The 24176-nt window shown below is 40.0% G+C and overlaps 1 protein-coding gene across 4 annotated transcripts in view; it reads left to right on the top strand.

The window, feature by feature from the left end:
• Positions 1-24176, top strand: part of USP6NL (USP6 N-terminal like) — a 115942-nt gene that overhangs the window by 35326 nt on the left and 56440 nt on the right. For 3 of the 4 annotated variants that reach the window (XM_068910784.1, XM_068910861.1, XM_009683013.2), the window contains 2 exons: positions 19237-19310; positions 19852-19934. In XM_068910784.1, the coding sequence (XP_068766885.1) occupies positions 19237-19310; positions 19852-19934 (157 nt within the window). Of the gene's footprint in view, positions 1-12846; positions 12992-19236; positions 19311-19851; positions 19935-24176 lie in introns of those variants that run through there. The other variant, XM_009683014.2, reaches the window with a different exon arrangement.

Genomic DNA, 24176 nt, shown 5'->3' with positions numbered 1-24176 from the left:
GTTATCTAAATCTATGGAGTGCTTTATATAATCATATAACTTTAGCTACATATAGATAAAATCATATCAAATAAGATTTAGGTATAGATTTAAGAAGATCTATTCGCACAGTAATGGTTGATTATTGGCTGCATTGCCAGGCGTTATCTTCCGGGTTTTGAAGTGTGTATGCTTACCCTGAATCATAGCGCTGCTTTGCTTTTTTTTTTGAAAGCATCTTTGTGACAGTTCTCAGTTCTTACTGTGTCTGAAGATTGGAGTTATTGCAAGAGAACTGCAGATGGCAACCTGACTGTAGTGTCCTTCAGCTGAGTCTTGTGAGTTGTGCATCCGTGTACGTAGTCGTTCTCCACGGACATGACCAGGCAGGGGGGTCAGTGCGTTTGTGGCAGGGGTGGGAAGGGGAAAAGGGCTCCCAGGGCTCCCCAGCGTGGGGATATACACTTGATTGTAGGGGTTGCACTTTGCTGCGTGATGGATAAATGGCTGGACGGTTGGTCTGCGTACTCATTTTTCTCCTTTTAAAAAAAAAAAAAAAAAAAAGACTGCCCTTTATTTCTTGGTGACAGCTGTATACTGAAAGGACTGTAACATGTTTTGAAAATTTTCCTTATCTATGCTGCAGCTGCATCAAGTCCTGGAGGCCTCGTGTCTCCTCAGTCAATAAAAGAAAGTGTTATATTCACAGACCATCACGTGGACTTAAGTATTATACAAGAGCAGTGAAAATACGTTTTTATTGCTTCTCTGCTATGAATTAATACCATGCTTAGGCTTTAAAATATATAGGATGAATGCTAGTTCAGAGTTTGCCAAGTCTATGTATAACTCTAAGCAACTTCATGCAAAAAAAAAAAAAAAGCCCTACGCAGATTCATGTTCACATTACTACTTCTAGGCGTTAGAATGACCTTCTAAATTGTGGAGTGATAATTGCCTATTTTACATTATGTATAAAGCTGCACAGAAGAATCTTCACAGTGATGGAACATGTATTAAAAATCAGCATCTGGAAACTAATAAGAATGTAAAGCCATCCTATAAATAGTTCAGCTCGGCTCTGAAGGGAATAATGAGCAAATATGCTTAGGCAAATCAAAGGAAGACGGGTTGTGCTGTGGAGCGTGCTGTATGTTTTACATAAGAGCAGCCTATAGACTATGTCCATATTAGCAAGTAGCGTGGGGCAGTAGTGATGGGTATAGAGAGGAAAAGAAGTTGTGCTGAGGGCCCCAGCATCTGCAGTGTGTGTGTCAGAACCTTTTTTCCAGACTGGCTGAAGCCTTGCCCTTGTTCTTTGGCAGAGCATCCGTTAGCGTTAGGAGCGCATCTTGCAGATGGGTTTCATTCGAAAGGAGTCAAGTCTACATACTTCCGTATTGCTGCCTCGTGTAAAGTGGAGGGCGGTAAGTAGGGATGATCCGGAGACTTGCTCCAAAAGCATGCTTCTGATCTAAACTAAAACACTATTTAGAGAATTGCATGGAACATCGGTGTTTTTTTACTCCAGATTTATGAACTTGACATTGGGTGCAATACGTTAGTGAGTTCTTTGGGAATAAGTAGAAGGTCTAATAGGGTTGATGTTTCAGGGACAGAAAGGCGATCAAGAAATTGTCCATTAATGTATCGAAGACCCTAACTAATATTTATATATACTGTCTCAAGATTATTAAGTGCAAAAGTCATGGAAAAATTTCTAGTTGGCTACCGTGAGGGTATGGGCAAACATAAACTTTGCAAAGGTATGTGTTCCTGTGAGCTCTCTCCAGAGAGAGAACTACTGCCAAGGATGGTGCCATGAACTAATTTACCAGTTTTGGGTTTTGTGCTGAGGATTGCGGTGCGTTCACATAATACTATTTATGAACATAGACAAGATAAGGGCCGAAGAAATGGCGCATTGACCTGTTCAGCAAACACTGTAAATCCAGAGTAGGATGCCTCAACGATGTCATGCTGCGTTTTCTTTTATACTTTCTTAATGTACTACTACATCTAATCTGTTCGTGTTAAGGTTTTTTGGACAAACCTAATTTTTTAACGTTTCCAACTACCAGTCTGTAGCAATTGGTTTTGAAACAGTGTTTATTGATATTCCAGCTCATTTTTGAGCAATTTTAGCTGGTAAGTGGTAGAACTATTGAAGTCATTAGTGCTGTTAGGAAATAGAACAGATTGTCTCTCTTGCATCCTAGCTATAGAAATGACATGATATGGGAAGCTTTCAGAAGAGATAGTGGGATTAGGATTCCTAGGAATGCACTTGAATGTGACTTTTTGGCAAAATGTATTTGATATACATCTCAAATTCCTGCTGCTGTACAACTGTTATTTAATAGTGATTTGTGTTTGGCTCTAAGATGCCGTTCTCTTCAATCTCCGATTCCTTTTTAATTTGGAACATCTTTCCTGCGTTGTTTAAATTTTACATTAGTTTCTCTTCCCCAGCCTCTTTTTTTGCCTTCCTTTTATCTGTCATGCAGCTTTCATGAGTTGATTTTACAGATTTCTTATTAGCAGGAAAACAGTTGTTTCTAATTAAAAACTAAAAAAAGAAATCTTTTCAGTTTCAGATTAGAGAATTTATTTTAATGCAAAGATGTTACAGAGCTGCCGTAAGAGGCAAAATGTTTCAGTTCCCTTGTATTCAGTGATCTTTTTTCATAACTAAAACAACTGCAGTTGTTTTCATTTCCAAAGGATACTTTTTCATTTTAGGAGAAATCGAAAAACTACTTCAGTTATAGTTTGTTCTAAATTCTGTGTTCTAGTCCGAAAGGCTGTGCCTGTTTGGTATTCCAGTTGTACGGCTATTGAGCCGAGCTTGAACTTGCATCATGTAGCTAGCATTATTTTATCATTGAACTGCCTGGTATGGGGATAGTAACGGAATACCAGTTTCGGAGAGAGAAATAGTTGCTTCTGAGGTCTAAGGATATGATGTTCACTTGCCCTTAGGTGGCCACGTAGCAGTTATATCTAGCAGTCAGACCACCCCAGTAGCATGTAGATGTAGTAAATAAGTAAGCATTGTAGCTCTCTGTTTGTCAGGTAAGTAATTGGTTGACTTGGAGGAAACGTAAAGGGTAGCTGTAGTTGCTTCACGTGAAGTACGTTTAGAATTGATCTAATCCCTGTCCCTTTCTGGTAACTTTTTCACGGGTCTCGTCTGTGAGGGATTGGGAGAATAGCCATACTCTTGTAGCCTTTTGCAGGTTTGTTGTCATTCAGAAAGTTATTTGTACCCCAGTGGATGCCTTTGCGCTAACTTCTGAAACAGTCTCGTGTGTCCTGTTTCTTCTTCCCTTCCTGCCTGCGTAGGGTTGTTTTGCCTCGATATCGAATGAAAGGCAATTTCCTTGAGCTTTCCTTTAAGCTTTTGATTACTTTGTTTCAGCACTGTTTGTGTGTGCAAGGAGATGCTTCTGTTCTGATATGCAGGTGTAAATGGTGGAAACGGGTGCAAGGCGATAGGAAGTTGGTACTGAAAGCTGATGGAATTAGTTGTAGAAAAAGATGGTAAAAATTTAGAACAGCTCAGTAATTTATTACTATATTCAATTTAATTTATGGGTTACTTACCCGTAGTTTTGTGCATTAAAATGCCTCTTAATGCACGTTATAATTTTAAAATCCCTTTCTGTTTGCTTTAAGTTCCTTATTCCTTAGTGATGATGTCCTCTGCGTGACTCAGCTTGACAGCCTGTTGTATTCTGGCAGTTTTGAACCTCATCAACTTAAACTACGTTTTCCTAAATAACACATAGCTTTTTATTTTTTTTTCCACTTCTCTTTTTCACTTTGCTTCTCTTTTCGTATCTCTCACATTTGTGCATTAGACATGACACTTAAATTGTCGGCTCTTCTGCTTTTCTAGTCTTGGAATGTGTTATATTACCGGAAAGTAATTATACAGATCATTGACTATTTACAGAGCGTTGTGAATCGGCATGCACATTGCAGCATCTGATTAAGCCGCAGCACGTAGGCTGTGCTTGGATCAGCCCTGGAAGTCTGACTGCTGTGGCTGTCATAGGGCCGTCGCTTGCATTCGGATCGTCAGAACGGATCTGGATCATTAGGAATAGTAGTGGTGCTTTATTACATTCTCACCAGAAGTTTCTGACTTAGTAAAAATCTGATTGGTTGGGTTGCAAATCCTTGTGCTTGTCTTACACGTTCTCTTAAACTGCTCGAAGAGCTCATTTATCTCAGCAAAACATCATTTAGTTTGTTTTCAAAGCTGTGGTTTGGTGAAACACCACCTCGACTCAGGAGAAGCTGGAGAAGAATTGCTGTTTGCGATACTGTTTTAATAAGAGAGTACACCTTCCGCTAGGATGTGCACTCGATTCGTTTTTCAGAGAAAAGTGTAAGCAATGTGTTTCTGAGATGGCTTGAATGTTAGCCTGGGATTAAGCAACCTATTGTACTTTCAGGTATAAAGTACTCTGCTTAATATTTTTTTTTCTGCCTTGTCATAGCATGTATTATCACAAAAATGTGAACTGTTGGTCCTTGTCGTCAATTTTTACGCTTGGTATACACTTCCGAAAAACAGCTGGTGTTGGCACGTAAAGACTGTATGCAAGTAACTTTTATAATGTTGATTGTTTTTATACGTATATCTGTATAAATATAATGTATATTATATATATTTCTCTGTACTATTGAAGAAAGCAAAGTAGGGAAGGCGAGAGCTCTCTTAAAAAGTGAACTAACATTCTAGAGCAAATGCAGTGAAGTGTGTGCTCGCAGCTCACATGAGCCAAAAAGTCATCTTTTTTTAATGTGGATTAGTGTTAACATAAATTAAAGTTAAGAATTCTCTCTCCCTCCTCTCCTAGCCTTAAATTAGACTGAGCTCTTTGTAAATTCCTTCAAGAACTTGCTCTCATAACAAAAAGCTTGCAAAAAGTTAACCACTTGGAGAAAGTATTCTGGAACAGAAGAAACGTTTGGCAGCTTTCGCTTGCTTTCAGACCTATCTCTGTATTTATGGGAAGGCATATGACAGTTTTACTTTTGCTGAAGAGGGAAAAATTGGTGAAAGGCTAGTGGATTTTCATCAAATTTGAAGCCACTGAGGCGATCCTTTCAAAACGCTACAGCTAGCATACAGCCCGTAGTGCTTAACCTGCTTGTTTTTTACTCTGTTGCTACGTCTTTTTGGGAGTACCTTTGAAGAGCTGATGCCTTGGCTTATTGTGTTACAGTTACCTGTTTCAAGGAGGTGCTTTGACTATGTTTATAGTAACATCAGAAATACACAGCTTGGTTTTTAAGGTGTACGAAAGAAATGTCTTCAGTGGTAAAGTTAGAAGGTAACCAGGGTTTATAACCAAAATATTTAACCCTCTCTCCCCCCAAGGTTATTTTGGATTTGTTTAACTTCTCCGATGAAAAATTCGGACTTGACCTTGTTTAGCATTCATGTGACATTAATGAATTTCAAAATAAGCGTTAAGGCTCCGGGGAAGTTTTCCGACCTCTTTGACTAAGTCTATCTTGTAAGTCAAAAAGAGGATTTGAAGGCAATTAGGCATGCCAAGTGCTTTGACGAGCATGCTTTCTTATCTGCACCTGATGGCTGTAGTTAGAGCTCAGAGCTTTGTCCTCGGGAGCAGGTGAGTGCTGGTAGACCGTTCAGCCCTGTTGTGCCTGGTTTGTCCAGGCTGCATAACTGAGAGCTTGAGCTCTTGCTGAACTGCTGAATGTCCTGATTGCTTGTATACAGGCACCCAGTGCAGGTAGCGGGTGAATCTGCGCTTGGACTTGTGCTCTGCGAGGTGCAGACATGCTCTTCCTCTAGTCCTCTGAATGAGAGGACTACCTGTCTCCTCTTTTTAGGAGGATTTGCAGGGTTTTTTTTTTTTTTTTTTGCCCTTTAGAGTCTGCTCTTGACAGGTTACACTATATTTTTATTTACCAAACGCAACTCCACAGGCCTGACCAAATCCTGACTTGCTATAGACTTTGATTCTTTGAGAAATATGGGATTCCAGAAGCTGAGAGCAGTCTATTTGGAGTTAAATAACTTGCAGAGCAGGACTGAAATGTGTAAAAGGCTTTATTTCTATATTATCTTAGCCAGTCCTTGCAAATTTGAGTAGATGTAGCCTAAGTATTGCATCAGTGTTGGGACTGAGCGAAGTAGACTTTCTTCTCTTTACCGAGTTCCAAAATCCTTTTTACCTGTTTTAGGTTAGGTTTATTTCTCTGCTCAAATATGAGAGTCCATGAAAAATGGTGAGATTTTTGTTTTGTTTGTTTGTTTATTTTATGGACAATAGTGGTAAGAGATGGATCTTCATTAGTAGATTTACTTCACTGACTTCAACACCAACAGCTAAATTGATTCTTTGCTTGATATCTGTGCACAAGGCCTGAAATAGAATTAAACCCTGATGTTTGTGGCGTAACAAACTTATTGAGATTTTTGCAGTGTGCGTGTAGCTCTTCATCTTGCAACAGTACTAAGATGAAAGTATTGATTTTGAGGGAAATAGCATTACAAACTTGATGTTGTTTGTAAGTGTCATTAAGTGTGTCACTGTTCATAATTGTCCTGTAAGCCGATGAAAGGAAAGTATAAGGTGATATATCTGTTTGCGCGGATTGTTAAAATAATTTTCTGCGAGACAGAAGAATAAGTTAACAATTGGTTTCTTAAATGAACACCAGGTCTTTGTAAAATATTTTCAGAGGATCCAAAAAATTAAGCAAATGATGCATCTCGCTGTGTTCTGTGGTCTGTACGGTACTTGCTTGAAGAAGCAGGAGTGAGATGTATAATCTCTGTGAAGAACTCTGTTCTAATCCACCTGTGTTATCCTTCAAGTCCTTTTAGAAATCCTTATTTCATTTTCGTTGTGTGGTCCTACTTTACTACAGCTCCATGCTTGCCCCTGAGTAAAGGCACGCTGGTATGGGATCTCTGCAATGGCTGTGCTTAACTGATGTCTCTTTGATGGTTCCTTACACATGTGTTGGGGAAAAAATAGCTTTTTTTTTTTTTTTTGGCCAGGCTGTCCTAAGGTGTATGTATAGATTCAGTCTAAAATCTAATCCAGTATTGTACGTAACAAAACTCGAGTCAAAACTGAATTGAAATAGTTGGATGGATCTACTGTAGCAGCAAAGTTTGTCTTACTGGTACCGTATTTCACAGATAAACAGCTACAAAGTTTTGGAGGGATTAATCAAATGATCCTTTGTGCTGATTTAACGGAACAGTGGAATTGTTTTATATCAATTAAATGTTTTAGCTAACGCGTGCTCAATGGATACAAACATTTATATTAGTGTTACTGAATACCATTATCAATGTCATCTTAAACTTGGTAGGTATGCAGCTTAGGCTTTCTTGCAGTGGGTCTGCTGTGTTTCCCTTAAGCTTGATGCTGGGACCCAAAGACTATAAGATAGATAGCTTTCAAGGACTGCATTCATGTCTTGAATGGGAAATTTCCTGGCTGGTTGGTTAGTTTGTTTACCAGTCCTCCGTAAGGGAGTGTGGAAACAACAGAAACCTGATGGCTATCGCTGCCTTCCTTTTCTGGTATCAAGGATGAAGAAACTGGTCACAGTTTCTTTCCCAATTTCTGCTGCTGCTTAGCAAACTTGTTTACCCTTCACTTGGCTGTCTTGTTTTTCTTGCAGCCGTTGCTTTACCGCTTCATGAACATAAAAAGCATGACTCTAGTGCTGCATGACACTTAAGAGACTTTTGAATGTTTAAAGAGGATTTTAGTCCTTTTTGCGCTCCCGAATCTCATTTTAATTTTTAATTAAGTGAATGACAAATTTTAGTAGCTGATTACTCAGATTTTCAAAGCAACTTGGTGCTATGTAGACACGACTGATTTCTAAGCAGGCAGTTATCTAAACTTGCCTTGATGTCTTTCTGCAGACTTACCCAAACTTATCTGGAAGTCACCAAGAGTAGATTTAGTGTCATAGAAGCTTCTTGATGCCATTCAGACTTTCTCGGAGGATTTACTTAAAGGATCCTAGTTGCAATTAGGGTATTACTGCAGTTAAAATGTTTATCTACTCAAAGATGAATAGCTCAGAAGCAGAGTTGCTGAAGAAAGCTGTTCAACTACGGTGAAGAGCTGTTAAAAGTGCAGCATGTAACACTCTCAATTTTGACTCGGTGATTTTGTGGAAACGCTTTTAATGAGTTTAGAGTGATCATGATCACAGCTGCATCCACAAGAGCCTTGCAGTTCCAGTGTAACTGGCCCTGCGTTTGCACGCGGTCCCTTTGGTATGTTATAGGAGGTGGAGGACCACTTTAAACTGATGCCACATGGCTATGGGTTGCCAAAGGCTGCCCAGCAGCCTGCCATAACTAGCGTCACAAGTAGCGCGATGTGCTCTTGCTGGAATTCAACAAGAGATGGCTTTCCATCTTACCACAACTTTTACCATGTTTAAGGCTTTATTTTCCTGTTGTATGTTGGTGTGAAACATCCTAAAGCAACAGCAAAACAAATCCTGAGACGCTGAGGTGCAAAGGGCCTCACCTGAATAGGCAGAGCACTTGTTCGGTGTGTGGGAGACTGAAGTTCAAGCATGGGCAGGGACTGAAAGTTGGGTTTCTCATGCTTTTGGAGAAGGCCAAATCACTAGACACGTTGTGATATCTCTTTTTCCTCCCTTCTCCTGCAACAGACCTAGAAGTACATGTGCAATTGGCAAGTGAAAGCAGAGCTGCAGCAGCATCAGCAACTGCTCTGCCGTAATCGACGGTGTGAATGCGTCCCGTTCTGTGTAGCGCAAGATCAAACAAGGTTTCAGCTGCCAGGTGTAACTGTGATCGAGAATGTAACTTCAGCCATTGGGTGAAGTTGGACGTTAAAGCAGAAGCGCGTAATCACTTGTGGTCACTGGGTGGGTTGGGAGGAGTTCCCTCCTCTGCCCTGTAATCCTGCTGAGGTCTTCCTCCTGCTACCTTGGTCTCCTGCCACCACCCCGGTGCTTGTCTGGGCTACTTTGAACTTTTTAGACTTAGTAAACTGGCAGGTAAGTAATACCTACGAAACAAGCAAACCAGCCCTTTTTCTTCCTGTCTTACTCAGTTAAATTGTGTACTCAAATGATGAGGTGGGCTGTATTTCGAAGAATACTCAAGGATTGTCTATGCAGAGGAACACGAGTTTGTATTTTAGCCAGTAAAATGATACAAAGACAGATGACACTTTTTTCCCCTACAGCCACCTGTAGTGAAGAAATCAAACGTAGCTTCTTGTAATAGCGCCCTTCAAAAATTCGTGCCACGGTATTCATGAGCATTGTTCTGGTCGTGTTTTACGCTAGGAATAGACTTCAGCTCATTAACAATGGATGTTAAAATAGCATTATTGTTTGTTCCATTAAATTTGACTGATGTTGAGATAAAAATGATTCATTGAGAGATTTAGCATAATTAGTGCAGTGTGGCATCCGACTACTTCTATTTAAGTTTGTTAATGTGGTAAGATAACTCTTATGAAATATTCTGGCTTGCGTCAGAAACTAAATTATTATAATCACTTTACAGTTACTGTTTAAACTGATACTGCAAATCTCAATGCTGTTAGAACATTCACAGGCTATTAGTAATTTAAAATACACAATACAGGAAATCTCAAATTACATCGGCTAGAAAAATATTGGATTTAAAAAAAAAAATGTTCTTTTGATTTGTATTAGTAGGGAAGATGATTTTTTGTACGCCAGCCTAATGTATGGCATTGGGAAGACCAAGGTCGACTATATTGTGGAGAACAGTTCTGTTTAACCTTGCTGAAAAATCGTTTTGCTTTTATGTTTAGTAACCTATCAAGGGTTGAAAGAGGTATGAATAGTTTCAACGTGCAAAAGGGATGTTTTAGTTTTCAAAAAACTCTGGGGATTGCAGACACAGTATGCCTTTATCTTAAGGTGTGAGGGATCAAAAAAATTGGACTTTTCAGCTGTGTTTACTTATAAAGTCATAACTGATACCTGAAAGGAAATTAGTGGGGGAAGGATGGCTTGACTTACACAAGGTTGGGGGTGAAATTCCTGAAATATTCCTGCTATTCTGTCTCTTAATAGTACTTCCGTAGTCATGTATCTGATCTCACTGTCTAACAGAGCAATTGATTTGCAGAATATTTTTATTAAAACATGAATTATAAAGACTAGGCGTAGAGCTGGGAAAGGTCATGAATTTTAATTGTGTGTGTGGGTATGTGAATAACATGCCTGGGTTGTAGATGAAGCAGAGTACATGTTATAGCAGTGTCAATTCTAGCTGGAGCAGGAGTTGCAGGAAATTTAATCCTTCGTGGAAGACTAAAATGTCAGCCCTGTAGCTGAAAACCTCCTGTGTTCTTCCATGAAGACTGTATCTTTCTAGTTTAGTTGCTGCTGGTCATAACGTGTTGTAGAAACAAGGCTTTCTCTGTGTTACGGAGCAGGGAGAATGCAAATGTGGTTTGATCACCACTTTCACAGCTGCTCGTAGGGCTGACATTACTTTAGGCAGAGTAGCATCTACAGCTCCTCAAACGTGAAATGTGTAAGTGATACTTGACCATTTCATAATGGTCCTAATGCCATCCTGCAATGCATAGCAGTGGGGAAAGAGAAAAATAATAATGCACTGTTGAAAAGGCCAGATACCAACGACACGCTTGGAAAGGAGGAGAATAAAAGATGACTTAATCTCAGACATAACACATTAGCTGGTTGTTGCACAAGTCAGACCAGTCTGGCGCTGACAAGCCCCAAATTATACCCAGCCCAGGCCTTGAAGTTCCTGTCTCTTAAGAGTTACCATAAAATGTGTCTGGTTGTATTGACAGAGTCCTGGGCAGGTGGATGTTTTTTTTTCTTTTTTCTTTCTTTCTTTCTTCTTTTTTCCTTTTCTTTCAAGAAAAGAGTATTGTTCAAAATTTGGCTTCCTCTTTTCAGTGTAGCTTGTTACAAATTAGCAATTATGATTTCTTTTGGCTTTGCGGCTCTTTGTGTTGGCCTTTAGCAAATGAATTATCTGGTGGCTCCTGCCTGCACATACAACACTGCGCAAACTGGAATTGCGGTTGAACCTTGCCAGTTCCTGTCGCTCCACTTTGTGACCTATGGTGCAACATTCATAAGGTTCATAAGTAAGGTGACATAGTGAACATTCAAACTACAGCTTCCAGCTGGATTAGCTAGGTGTAGGTGTGGCTGATGGAGGGGATTTAATTTTAAGGTGTACTTATTTATGTGAAACAAAAATAAGTGCAAATTAAGACCAAATAAATGGCCAAGATTCGTTTTGCTACATCATGTTCTTTTTTTTTTTTTCTGTTTTCTTGCTTGTTTGTTCTGAATCTTGTTCTTTTAGTGCTCTTTTAACTGTATGTATTAGCAGGGCCGTGTTATTAAAAACTTAGTCCTTGACATATTGCAGTGGTTAATATTTGTAGAGCTACTGTAAGTCTTTCAGCAAATTGCTACTTGGAAACAAGATAGTAATAATAGTTGATTTAAATTCTTGGCAATATAAGTCAGACTCCTAAATTCTAATTTTATCTTTGACGTAGGCTGCTACTGTGGAATATTGTTCAACAGTGCTGCCTTGGTTTCCCTGCTCTTGCTTTCACTCCTTTGAGGATTATTTCTAAAACTACTCATTTCCAGAGTGACCGTATGCCACCACTGACTGTCTCACTATGTCAGTAGATGAACATATGAGTGGCTTCAGTTTGGGTTGGGATCCATATGTAGTAGTTGATGTTAAAGACAAGGAACTATTGCTGGTTTCCAGATGCAGTGCTCTGCTGGACGATCTGAGGAGGAAGCTTAAAACAGTTGGAAAAACTTTTTTTAGTGGGAGCTGTCCTGGGGGCGGGGGGAAGTCCAATGCCCTTGATCAGGTCTACTGCCCCTTGCGTTTGAGCACTTTTTAGGGAAGCCGGTGGTGGTGTTCCTCTTGGCTCCCTGAGGAGCTAGGTAAGGTGCCCAGAAGTCCTCCAAGCCGGGTTGTAGAGGGTGTGCAGTGATTGCGTAGGTCCAGGAGTGGAAGCCAGCGACCTAGGTTGGTTCCTGGCTGTAACCATTGCATAGGAGCTGACGTCTCGCTTGAAATGAACAAATGTATAGAACCTAAAATCTGTGCAGGAGAACTGCTTGATATGTGTCCTTGAATATTTGACACGCACTCTTTCCCCCCTCCCCTCCCCTCCCAATTTTGAGGATGCTGACTGTGTGCCAGCTTTCAGGAAGCAGCCAAATTCTACTGTTATTTAATCGTGAATTTTTGCTAGTTTTAGGAAAAGATTCCTATCAACTCCTAACGTGCTAGGTATTTCAGGTTCTGAGGGTATCTTTAACAATAAAGTAGATCCCAATAGAAAACATGCAGAATCCGCGTCCTGTTACTAGGAGACCCTGCAGAGTTATGGAAATCTAAATCGTGTTTTTGCAGGGTGTCTTCATTTCATGGTTTCTTAGGCAGTAAGTCAGAAGTAGGGTACTTTAAGCCCCATTTCTAGTAAGGCATGTTTTGTGTGTGTGTGTTTTTAAGAAGATGCTTTTCATCCAGTCCTTGATAAATACAGATACGAATCCTTACTCAGGAGCGTAGCAGGCTGCGGTGGAGGAGCTGTGTCGTCTGAGGCTGCTTGTTCAAATCCTCTTGTTTGTCCTAAGCAGGAATGCTGGGCTGGAGGCTGCCGTGGGTAATGCCAGCATGTCGCCTGAATGACCCTTCGCAGTAACAAGTGGCATCTTTGTCTGAGTGTTTGTAGTTGATGTAGCTGCAGAGCAGCCGTTTCTTGAAGAAAGAGCACACGCCAAGTAGCTTGGTTACATGAAACAGTTTCCTCCAAGCGCCGGAGGAGAACTTTCCCCCCGTTATTTCTGATAAAGCGGTTTAGAATATGATCTAGAAGTGAACAGGCTTGCTTCATGAAGACTAAAACTGACTTTTACAAGGACTGGGCAGAAAATCAAAATCTAAATACTGGTAAAATGTCTTTTAAATTTATGTACTAATCTTCTAATTGTTAAGCTTTCTGGAGATACTGTTTGCTATTTGACTTTTCTTTAGTTTCTGATACGTGAAAACAAAGAGCTATAAATACATAACACTATTAAGTTATTACATTAAATGGTGGAAGAAACGTAATCAGTTAACTTCTGATGATATTTGTTGCCTGAAAAAGTGTTGCTATGTAAAAGGGATTGCTTTTCCTACTGTAACTATTTAACTTTTATTTTCACTGCCTAAAAATAACCTGCACGAAGAGGAAAAATAGATTGGAATATAGTGAGTGGTGTTTAATCTTTTTTTTGCTTGGAGCGGGTTTAATATCTGCGTGCAAGTATTTAGAAGATTTTCCCTTTTAAACATCAGCTACCCCCAACAAGATACCATTGCATGTACATGATGTCTTTTGTTCCCTTATCTGTGGGAACGGAAGGGAAAGGAGAATGAATAGCGTTGATGTTAAAGGGACTTTCCGATATGACCAGAGACTTTCTTGAAATGTTTTGTTTATCGCCCTGAAATGTGCTTTGCATGTGTAGATGCGGAGCAGCTGTTGGTAGTGCCTGCAGTCAGGAATTCATGCCAGTGCGGCTCTCTGTGCAGCGGGATGGGTAATGTGCCAACAAGCAAGAATCTGAGTGAAGTAATGGAAAATAAATTAGCACGTTCCGAGGCTTTTTGGTTTTTTGATTACTCTGCAGTTGAGGAGGCAGTGATGGTGGGACAAAAAACAAAATAGGGAGAAACCTCCTTTCTAGGAGTTGGAATAAGTTTGCACCGCGTGGTATAGTAGTATATTGACTGTTGTTCAAACAGAAAAAAGCATTGCTTAAATTTATGGCACATCTGTAAGAAACCATTTGTTATGTTACTGGTAATGCTCAAACACTATAATGTACCTTGTGTCTACATGTTCCCCTGAAAGGTATAGGATGTTGTAAGGCTCTAGGTCTGGTGACTCGTTTTGTACCGTCTCGATGATGTGGTTTGTGCTCTGCTGCTGGACCTTTTCCAGGTAAGGTGCAGTATCTTACTGAGCCCATTTCAGGGAGAAGTCTAACAGTGAGTGTGAATCACCCCAGAGATTATTCACATTGAGTTGGCTGACTTGTTCGTCGATATGGGGTAGAGATGCACGCTCAGCGGACTGCGGAAGAAAATGGCTTTTTAAAGTGCTGCACCTCATTGTTTTTCGGTTTGGTAGTTGAACAGGGTTGGAAGCCATCCAGGATTAGGCAGAAGCAGAAAGCTTAAAGAGCAGAAGCACGGTGCATGGTTTGGTGGTGGTGGGTTTTTTGTTTGTTTTTGTTTGTGTTTCTGTTTGGTTTTTTTACAGTCTCATATCTTAGAATTTGGTTTCTTGAACTTTGCGAAGGAATAGGATTTTAATGTCCTCTGGCAATCCTTCACTCAGCAGCTCAGTCCCCCCAGAACCAGCTGTAACTGCGGGCCATGAGCTTTAGGTTCCCTGCTGACCTGGACGAAGTGAGCTGCTGCCAGGCTATCGCAGACTGTTCAGCAGCTCCGTGACTGTGGGAGACGCAGAAGGCTGTACTGCCTCTGTTCACTACCTCATTTTGGTGAACTGAGTTACTGCTGGGAGCGCAAGAGGGATCCTCAACGTTTAGCTTTGTAATTTGAATGAATACAAGACTACGTTATTGCAAATTTGTTTCTTCTCTTTTTTTGACTTTTTACCCCTTTTTTAAAAAAGGGACATTTTACGTGGGTGATAATGGGGCATCAGATTGAAGGTTCTCCGCTGTCTGCGGATGAATTAGGATTGTGTGCTTTTAGCAGAGCTAGCTTAATTTTCTGCTTTTGCCATTGGCCACTCTGCATTTTTTACGTACCATCACCTTGTACTCTTTATGAAAAAAATTTTGTCTTTATCAATTCCTGGAAAATTGGTGAGGTAAGGAGATACCTTATTAGGGTGGCAAAGAAGTAAAGCTTGCACTTGATGCTAAGCTCTGTGTGTGTGAGTATGTGAGAGAGAGCGTGTGTGTGTGTGGTTTTTGTTCTTCTCCTTGCTCTGTAGGGCTGAGAGCAACCCACTGATGTCTAATTTATCAGGCTCGACTCTTCATCAATATACGCTTAGTGGCAAAATGAGACCTCATCTAGTCCTTTTCTGAGCAATCCTTGCAGGATATTTCTCTACTAACTGCAGAGTTTGTTCCTTAAGTCCCAACCGTACGCACTTTTGAAGCTTCTGTAATAATAGTAAAACTGCCAGAGGAAATGAAACATGAATAATTGATATTGAATGTGAAGGGTTTTGATTACCTTCATTAGTTCAGATCTGGTACAGTCAATTATGTTATAGCTTGAAACAGTTTGCAACAGATTGGACACTTTAGAAACCCTGTAATCATACATAATTATTGAAATGACAAATACTGATTAAACTATATATATTTTTAAATGAATGTGACTTAAATTTTTTACTTGCTGACATGTTTGTTAGAGTTAACAGAAAAGTGACTGTTTAAAGAAAATAATTTCTTTAATAACAGTAAAATTACCAGAGAAATCTAATGACTGTAAGAAATTAACAATGCAATATAGAAACTTTGTAGAAACTGTAGGCACTTTGCAGTGCCGGGGTGAAATTAGCTGGTATTTGGAGTCCAGGGTCGGATGGACAAGCAACCACACCTGAACTCTTTGAACCTGTACCGGCGCTGTTAGGTTTGGTAGGGAAGGCTTAGAATTTGTTCAGCTTCCGTTATTACAGATACTCTTTGATTACACACAAAAGTGACTTTTTTCTTTTTTTAATAATAAAATGAGTGAGAAACCGTGAGGGATGATGAAGAAAAGCAATCCCCGATGTAGCCCAGCAAGTCATTGCTTTGCCTTCTTTTACTGTTCAGGTAAATTGACTTCTTTGCTTTTTTTTTTTGCTTTATGTGGCCCTTTGATCGTCACACATCATTCTTACTCTTTATTTTTTCCAACCTTAAGTTTCGACTTTAAGTATCCTTTGGAAAGCTTAAATCCAGCTGTTTGCTAGTGATCTCCGCAGTGCTGGAGAGTAAGGCAGTGTGACGTCCCAGGGTGAAGCAAAAGCGACAGGGCCGTAAGCCCGGTGGCTTTTTCACAGCGTCACAGGTTGGGATTTCCTGTTCAATTTTCTGTCTGTAATGATGCCTCAACTCCTCTGAGCGCTGCTTTTCAAAATCAGGAGTGCGAGTTTAATGTGTGAGATGCAGAGGGCTGAGAGGTGAGCGCGATGGGCAGGAGCGACGAGGGGAAAACGCTCTCTCTAGCGGGGAGCGTTATACAGCGTATCAGGCCGCTCTGTTCAGAATAATTTGTTCTTGGCCTGCCTTTTTATGACTTACCTTTTTCAAAAGCTAGACGCGCGACGCTGCTGCTGGCTTTGTTTTAAGTGCAGACGTTTACTTACACTCATTGTACCCGGCAATCGTGACCAATTACGTTAGGGACTTGCATGCACTGTTTGTGCCATCATATGCAGACTTTATCACCATTGATTATATCATTTTTAGCCTGCTGGTAGCCTATTTGCCCATTTTTCAGTCAGAAACAGATCTGTCTAATACTTCATTGACTGTATGTTAACGTCGTCCTCATCTGAGATGGTATTATTTGCTCTATGACGGGATGTCGATCATCTGTAGTGGTAATTCTTAACTAGAAAATCGAATCCTACTTCTTTCGCATCTTCATCTGTTTTCATTCAGGTAGGACAATATTTAGCTTACGTTTGTGATGTGGTTTTTTGTGCCTAGGAGGATGTTTCACACAGAATTCTTCTTTCTGTTTCTTTATTTAGTTTTTACCTTATCATGAATCATTGTGTAATTTCGAACTTGGAGGTACTTAAATAATTCCTTTTATAAGAAAAAAGATATTTTTATCTCCTGAAATACAACCTCTTGTCCCCGTTTCGAGCTGTTTTCTGAGTTTTCAGCATGGACGGATTAAACTCTGTCAGTGCAGCTAGAAGGTTGAGATGATTCTGGCAGGAAGTGAGAGGATTACTTGGAAGGCAGTGAATATGATAATTTCCGCACTAAATGTAATTGAATTGTCATGAGGCACAGAACATGCCCAACTTTGATTCGTGTGTTACTTATGTAGAGGAAAAGAAGGTAAGCCGCGGATTCATTTTCAGTGTAAACCAGGGCACGGTTGCTAGCCTAAATACAGTTTTGCGTGCTTTTAATCAAAGATTTAAACTTTGCTTCAACTTCTACCACTTTTTCCATCTGTAATGTGGTTGAACCGTCTATGTCCTTTTCGGTATGTGTTCCCTAAATACAAGTAGTAATGTATTTATTTGAGTTCTGTTAACTGAGTGGTTGAACGGTTATTGCTGTATCTGCTACTTTCTAGTTGATCTGATGCATTCTCAAGTTGCCTCTAATCCCTCTTTTACTTGAAAAATAGTGATAGGAATTTTTCTTCAAGCCCAGTAGGAATCACGCTTTAAACAGGTAAGCTTACTTCTCCAATGGATACATTTGGGGAAGTAACGATTACGATTGCCTGGTGCTTGGATTGTCCTGTCCCGTGGAACGTCAGATTTCTAAGCAAGTAATAAGTTCACTTTTCAAATCGTATAGTTGATCTCCTATCAGGAGTTATTGTAAGCAAAGACCTGTTTGTGTCTTGAAAAAGAAAATCCAATTTAGTTTTGCTTATGGTACTCAGCTTCTCGCTCTCAGAGTAACACTAGGCTTCATGTGCTACTTCGTGGTATAGGCTTGCTAGGCTTTAGTGGATATCAGTTTAGTAGGCACAGCATGTCAACTGGTGAAGGATGAAAACAAAAAAAGATGGTTATAATTACATTGGCAATATATAGTTCTTAAATATGCTCGGGGTAGCTTAGAATTCAGTTTGTGTCCTCACGTTTTGACAGCGTGAGGGAGATGATTCTGCAGTGATGGAGTAGGTGTGTAAGAGAAGCGGTCTCCTGGTCAGCGTTCAGGTGGGTAGTTAGGGTAGCAAGGTCCGCAATAACTGCAAATCTATGTCAAACAAAAACAGACTTACAACCAAACTGATCCGTGTCTTGCAGTCCTCTTTAAGCAAAGACAGACCCCAGCTGACGAGGAACTAGGAATCAAGGTGGATGCGGCACCTGAAGAGCCAGCACAACAGCACGCTCCACGGGCAGCAGCAAAGGCTGGGCAATAAGAAATCTGTCCTTTCCCTTCTTCCCTTACAAAGAGTAAATTGTTTATCAGCACTGCAGCACAGAGCTGCAAAGCTTCAAAATGTAGCAGATGCAGTCCTTAAATTATTTTTTTCCCCTCAAATAATTGCATAAATACATGACTGTTGGTTCTTGGCACAAACTGGGGGGAAAAAAAAAAAAAGACAAAGCCCGATGTCCTCACTAATAAATGGGAGTAATGTGGTTAGCAAATGGTGGTGACAAGCAGAAGGGAGCCAGAATGAAGGGAAAAAAGAATAACTTCTGGAGATGGTAAAGGAAAGCTCCAAAGGAGGAGTTGCTGTTTCCATTAGGGGAAATTGGGGACAAACATTTTGCTGCCCTCATGCTTGTGTCTCTGTGAGGATGTTCCTGGCTTCCATGTGGGCCCTCCTGGAGAAACAGTGAGGGAAGGGTGGACGAGAATATACTACATCTAGTTTAGCAGGCAGATGAGAAGGCCACCTTGGCACAACTACTTTTCTAAATGTCTGAGAAATATGTTGGTAAGGTTTACTTAAAAAAAAACACTATGTTTGCACAAATAAGCGTATTAATAACGTCATACAACAACGTGTGCCTAGAGTTATTTTTATGACAATGTTTTCTTGGGAACTGTTTTAAACACCTGTCTTTCTCAGCTGCACTGGTGTAGTAGACTCTGCTACATTCATAGTGGACCGCTGTCCGGCGCTTACCCATGTATCTATTTCTTCTCACCTGTCAGTCGTCCTGTTGTCATATTCGGATGCTTGTTCCATCTCTGGGTTGCCCAAGTTGCAGTTCTGATATCCTGTTACCTCCTGTGCTGTCTTGGAAATAAGCTGAGAAATTATATTTTGCTCTAAACATTATTCAAGATGTCACTTTGGTGTGCCGCGGCCATATTTTGCTTTACTACAATCGGTTTGGCATTTCGCCACCCAAGTAGTCTCTTTGAAGTTGAGATTTATTTTCCAGGTATTTGGCTGCTGTTCTTTGTTCACGAGGGAGAGAATCTGAATAGCTTTATTTTAATCCTCAATAGGTGCAGATGCCGAGCAGGATGCTGCTATCAAACTTGCCCAAGAACGAGCAGAGATAGTTGCCAAGTATGACAGAGTAAGTAAACTTGCTAATAACTTAAAGACATTTTGTAATTAATCTTAGTAATGGTTCTGTTTTAAAAAATGAATCGTGATTTCCCACTAGCTTTTGTTTAAAATATTGTGTAGTACTAATACGATGGTTTCACTATACACTGGCCTGTAGGTGAGTAACTTATCCCTCAGCTGGCGTATTCTGGGTAACATCTCAATCAACTAATTTTTTGGTGTGAGGACTTTGATGCTCTACTGGGGAGAAACGAGGACAAGCAGGAGATTACTACAAATCTGTGGCTGAAATCTGTTGTTGAAATCTTCTCTGTGTTAGCAGTGAACAAAAGATGTTTCCTGCGATGAAAATACTTTTTTTATAGTGGGTGGGAGAGTGGGTGTGCTACTTTTCCTATTCTTGCTTGGTAAGCTTAGGACTCCTGTCCTGGCCCCCCCCCACCCCCCCCCACCCCAAAGATTGTTTGAAGTGGCTGAATCGTGTCTTCGTATTTTTTAGCTTACTGTGTCGTAAAACTTTACTGGCTCTTTTTTCCCCTCCCTTTTAGGGACGAGAGGGTGCACAGATTGAACCATGGGAAGATGCTGACTATCATCTTTACAAAGTCACAGATAGATTTGGGTTTCTGCAGTAAGTAGCTATCTTGAAAAGCAAATAAAATTAAGCATGTACTGCTATTAATAATTATGCCTTTTTATTGGATTGCCTGCTTAGTGAAAGCATTGATTATTTCTTTTAATAGCTCTCTTGGGAGATCTGTTTGCTATGTAAATTTTGGATAGTCTTTCATTGTGCTTTTCAATGCTGTTTCTAGCTTTTTTAGTTCTGTGTCTTAATCTGGTGTAGGGAGTGAAAATATTTTTGAATATTTTATTTGGGAATGACAGCTGATGATATAAAAACCTGTGTTTTTATTTTTTTAGTTGAGTTACCATGCAGATAAGTTTTATGTATAACACAAATACTTAAACGGAAACTTCAAAGTCCCCAAAAGCAATTTTTAAAAAATGTATTATAATATTGATCGTTTAAACTGCAGGATTATACTGTAGCTGTACGTGAACAATTACCTGACTCCATCCTTTAAAGTTAAATCTCATTTGACTTCATGTATTTAGTAACGTCTAGTTACTATTGAAGTCTCTGCAGATGTGGGACCTAATATTGCATCGATGTGTAAAGTCAGAAAATGCCAGAATCCAGAACAAGTTCACAAGTACCTCTTTTTAAGAAATAATCTCTGTCTTTTTGGCAAATAAAAGGTGATAGTATTAAATTGCGTTAGAAATTTTGTGGTTGGCCGATGGAAATACGTCGGAAATACCAACTTGCGGAAATTGAACACGAGCTGAATTGTTACTTTTTGTAATGTCCAATCAAGACTCTTAATATGTTCAAACATAAATATCAAACACTGAAAGTGGTGAAGTGTAGTTAGGCCGTCTAGAAAAATGAGTGATTAGCAGAGAAATGTACTTTTTTAGTACTCAGGATTGTTGTGTTTTTTAGGCTTTTTTTTTTTCTTCCTCCTATACTGTAATGTCATTGTTTTCATAATCTGTTAATTAAAACGGTCATCTTTACTTGTGCACTGTCTTCGTTTCATTAGGAGTCAATTTTGTGCAAGACTTCTGGACTGTTCTGTTTTTACACACAGAGGTCTTTGGTAACCTACAGCTCTAGCACGTCGTTTTTGGTTTACAGGGAAGAAAACAATCATTCTTAATGGAGGATGGATGTCAGAAGTATTTCTTAAGCTAAAATATTTGAAGCCACTGCTAAGTTCGCCGCTGCTAAGTTCACCACTGACTTCAGTGGGAGCTGAGTCAAGCTCCCTCAAGGTTGGGAGGGTATTCTTGGTTTAAGTACCTATGTAAACTGAACTTTTCCTGTTACTTGATTTGTGATATTTGGTTTTTTTTTTTTTTTTTTTTTTTTAAAGTAACGTTCTTCCATGCTCAATATACGTAATGTCTGCTACAGTTGCTATTGCAGTCAGTCATTTTTTGTGAATCTTGGATGCTGTAGTTCCAGTGCTGGAGTATATCTAAGATGCGGTTACGGAGGTGCTTCTTGGCAAGCTAGCCTGTGCCAGTTTCCATGCTGCTGTAGCTGCTAGGATGGTTAGCTTAAAGCTACTGCGGGCATCCATATATAACAATAAGATAATTTCTGCAGTGTGGCAGGGTACGTGTACCCTAATCATTAGACTGCACTTCTTTTCTAGTAATGTCATTAGTCACTGATGCAAGGTCTATGCAGGGTTTGCTCTCTAAAGGGTCAACTTCAAGGGATGAAATCTGGAAGATTTATAAACGTTAGCACTGCATAAATTAACAATGTTTGTACGTGTTCCATCTCTCCATTAAACGTACAGCGCTCTTTGTTTATACGCTAATCTGTGTCTAAGGCAGAGTTCACTTGAGAGTATTGTCAAGGCTGCTCTGTGATTCTTTAAAGCAAATTCATTGTAAATGATGCTGTTTATTTCTCAGGAAAATAAGTCTCTCCTGATAGGAGGAATAGAATAGGCATATCAAATGTCTTTTCAGGGAAAGACAATTTGTATTGCCCTATAGATTATAATTATAGTCTGGGATTCACTTATGCTGCAGTACGGAGCCTACAGAATCTACTGTTTCTGAAAGAAAGACTCCTGTTTCTAAGATTTGGCAAGGTAAACGGAGCATAAATACAATGTGTATGAAAAGCCTCAAACAGTGGCTTGAATGGATATGATCCACTCCATTCGTTAAAATCTGCAAGGTGGTAAGTCAGCACTGCAACGAGCAATCAGTGACAGAGTTAAATATCTTCAGTCGCTTGCTTGCTGTGTCTTGCTAGCAGTTCCTTACTGAGCTGTCAAGGCCAATAATTCCCTGTGACCCAACTACCGTGTATTTACAGTGAGAATTAACAAAACAGTCTAATGCACATTGAAAACTGAAAATGTGGGGACAGTATCCAGCTTATTGTAATCTCGTTAAGATGTCCGCAATGGTTATGTCTGTTTACATCCACAGCTTAAAATACTGAACAGCTGAGAAATGTCTTTTGTATCAGAATGCTGCCAGATGTGGGGAACCTGTCAGAAAATTAGGTCTTGCTTGGCCAAGTACGGTAGGCCTTGATTGTCATCAGTAGTTTATAGCTTTAAACTTGTCTTTCTCCTTGGCTGTGTCCTGTCTGCAGCTTTCCCTGGCTCTGTGAACATGTGTCCAGTGTTAAGCTGAGTGCTGATAGGGCAGGAAGGGTCAGTTTGGTGGGATCAAGCGCTCCAGACTTCTAAAGAACAGGTTTGGTCTAGAGGTCTACAATTCTTAGTTTGTCCCAGTGTCCTTACGTGTGTGTCAAACCGGAAATTAGTAAACTTGGAGATCCTAAAGACACTCAGGCTTTTATTGTCTTGCTGTAATACTGGTAGCAGGTTGGTAGTAGTGGGTAAAAATGTATAGATCTGAGAGCATTCAGAGTAGCAGAGGGGACGTCCCTTTTTGTGTAATGATATAGAAATTGGTAGTGGTTAGAAACAAAGAAGAAGTTTGCCTTCAAGTGGACTGTTTAACCTTGAGACTAACCCTTGTTTCAGGCCCATAGTGGAATGTCTGTTGGGGAGCTCTGGTCAGTTCAGATGGCTGTTTACAATATTTCGGACCATATTTTTCTAACACGCTGTCTTAATCTTAATGACTACTGCCTTGGTACCACAGCAAACAGTTTGTCTTCCTATTTGTTCTTTTGTAAGTCTGCAAATGAATCTGAAAGTTCTTCAGATATGAAAAGGAATTTGGTGTGGTCAGGTTATTTCAATAACTTTGAAAAGTGCGAAAGCGTTATTAATAATGAGGATTAATCGTTTGAAATGAATAGAGGGAAGTTTTAAAGTTGGATGTGAGAAACGTATTTCTAGCAAACGTGCCAAGTTGTGAAATAACTCCCTGGGGAGCTGAAGGGAATCTCTGTCTTGGCATGCTTAAGACTGGTTTGGGACAAAAAGAAAGCAAAATATAGGAGCCTTGTCAGTGGGATGGGCTAAATCGTAAAAGGATTGTTTTCAGTAGTTTGTATATGGCTGAATCTTGTATGAACCAGCAGCAGTTAAAAGCTCATTACTGGATAAAATGTAAAAAAGTTGTCCTTACAGTTGCCTTTGTTGCAAGGCTGCAAAGGAGCGATGGTGGCTGTGGTTTATTTAAGCCATACAGTGATGTGGACAAAACAGTTTCGACTCAGGGAATTTTTATGTCATTTGGTTTACAGTTAACACAAACTTTTGCTTACTGATTTAGGTATCAGTTTGTGTGTGCGTGTATATGCACGTATATCTATCTATCTCTGGGTGTGTATGTGTGTATATGTATATATATCAGTGTATTTGGATATCTGTGTGTGTGTGTATGCATATATATGTATATATGATATATATCAGAAACAAGGATTGGGGGGAAGGAAGACAATTCAACAGACATTTAGGGAAACACCTTTCCTCCCCCTTCCCCAGGCTCAGCTTCAGTCAAACACCTCACACACACCCCGTACGCCCAGTACCTGTAGTGAGGAAACCTGTCTGCTCTGGATATGGAGTCAAGCAGTGGAAACTCAGTTGAGAAGAAGGTGATTGAGACAGTCCTAGGAGGAACTTTTGTCTATTGTTTTTGTCCTTTATTGTCTTCGCAGCAGCCTTAGTGCTGCTTAGCTCATTGCCAAGAAAAAAAAAAAAACCAACAACAACCACCTTGATCTTGGTTTCTGGACGTGTTGGTACTTTCAGTGCCCTTTTTTCCCCCAAAGGAAAAAGGCTTGTTCAGAGTCCAGAGTTCCCAGGTGGCGCTGAGGGCGCAGGTGGGTTCTGAAGCAGCTGAGCTTGGGATG

The sequence above is a fragment of the Struthio camelus genome, chromosome 1, assembly GCF_040807025.1.
Source record: "Struthio camelus isolate bStrCam1 chromosome 1, bStrCam1.hap1, whole genome shotgun sequence".
NCBI lineage: Eukaryota > Metazoa > Chordata > Aves > Struthioniformes > Struthionidae > Struthio > Struthio camelus.
The sequence above is the reverse complement of the archived record's forward strand: the minus strand, read 5'-3'. Positions and strand labels throughout refer to the sequence as shown.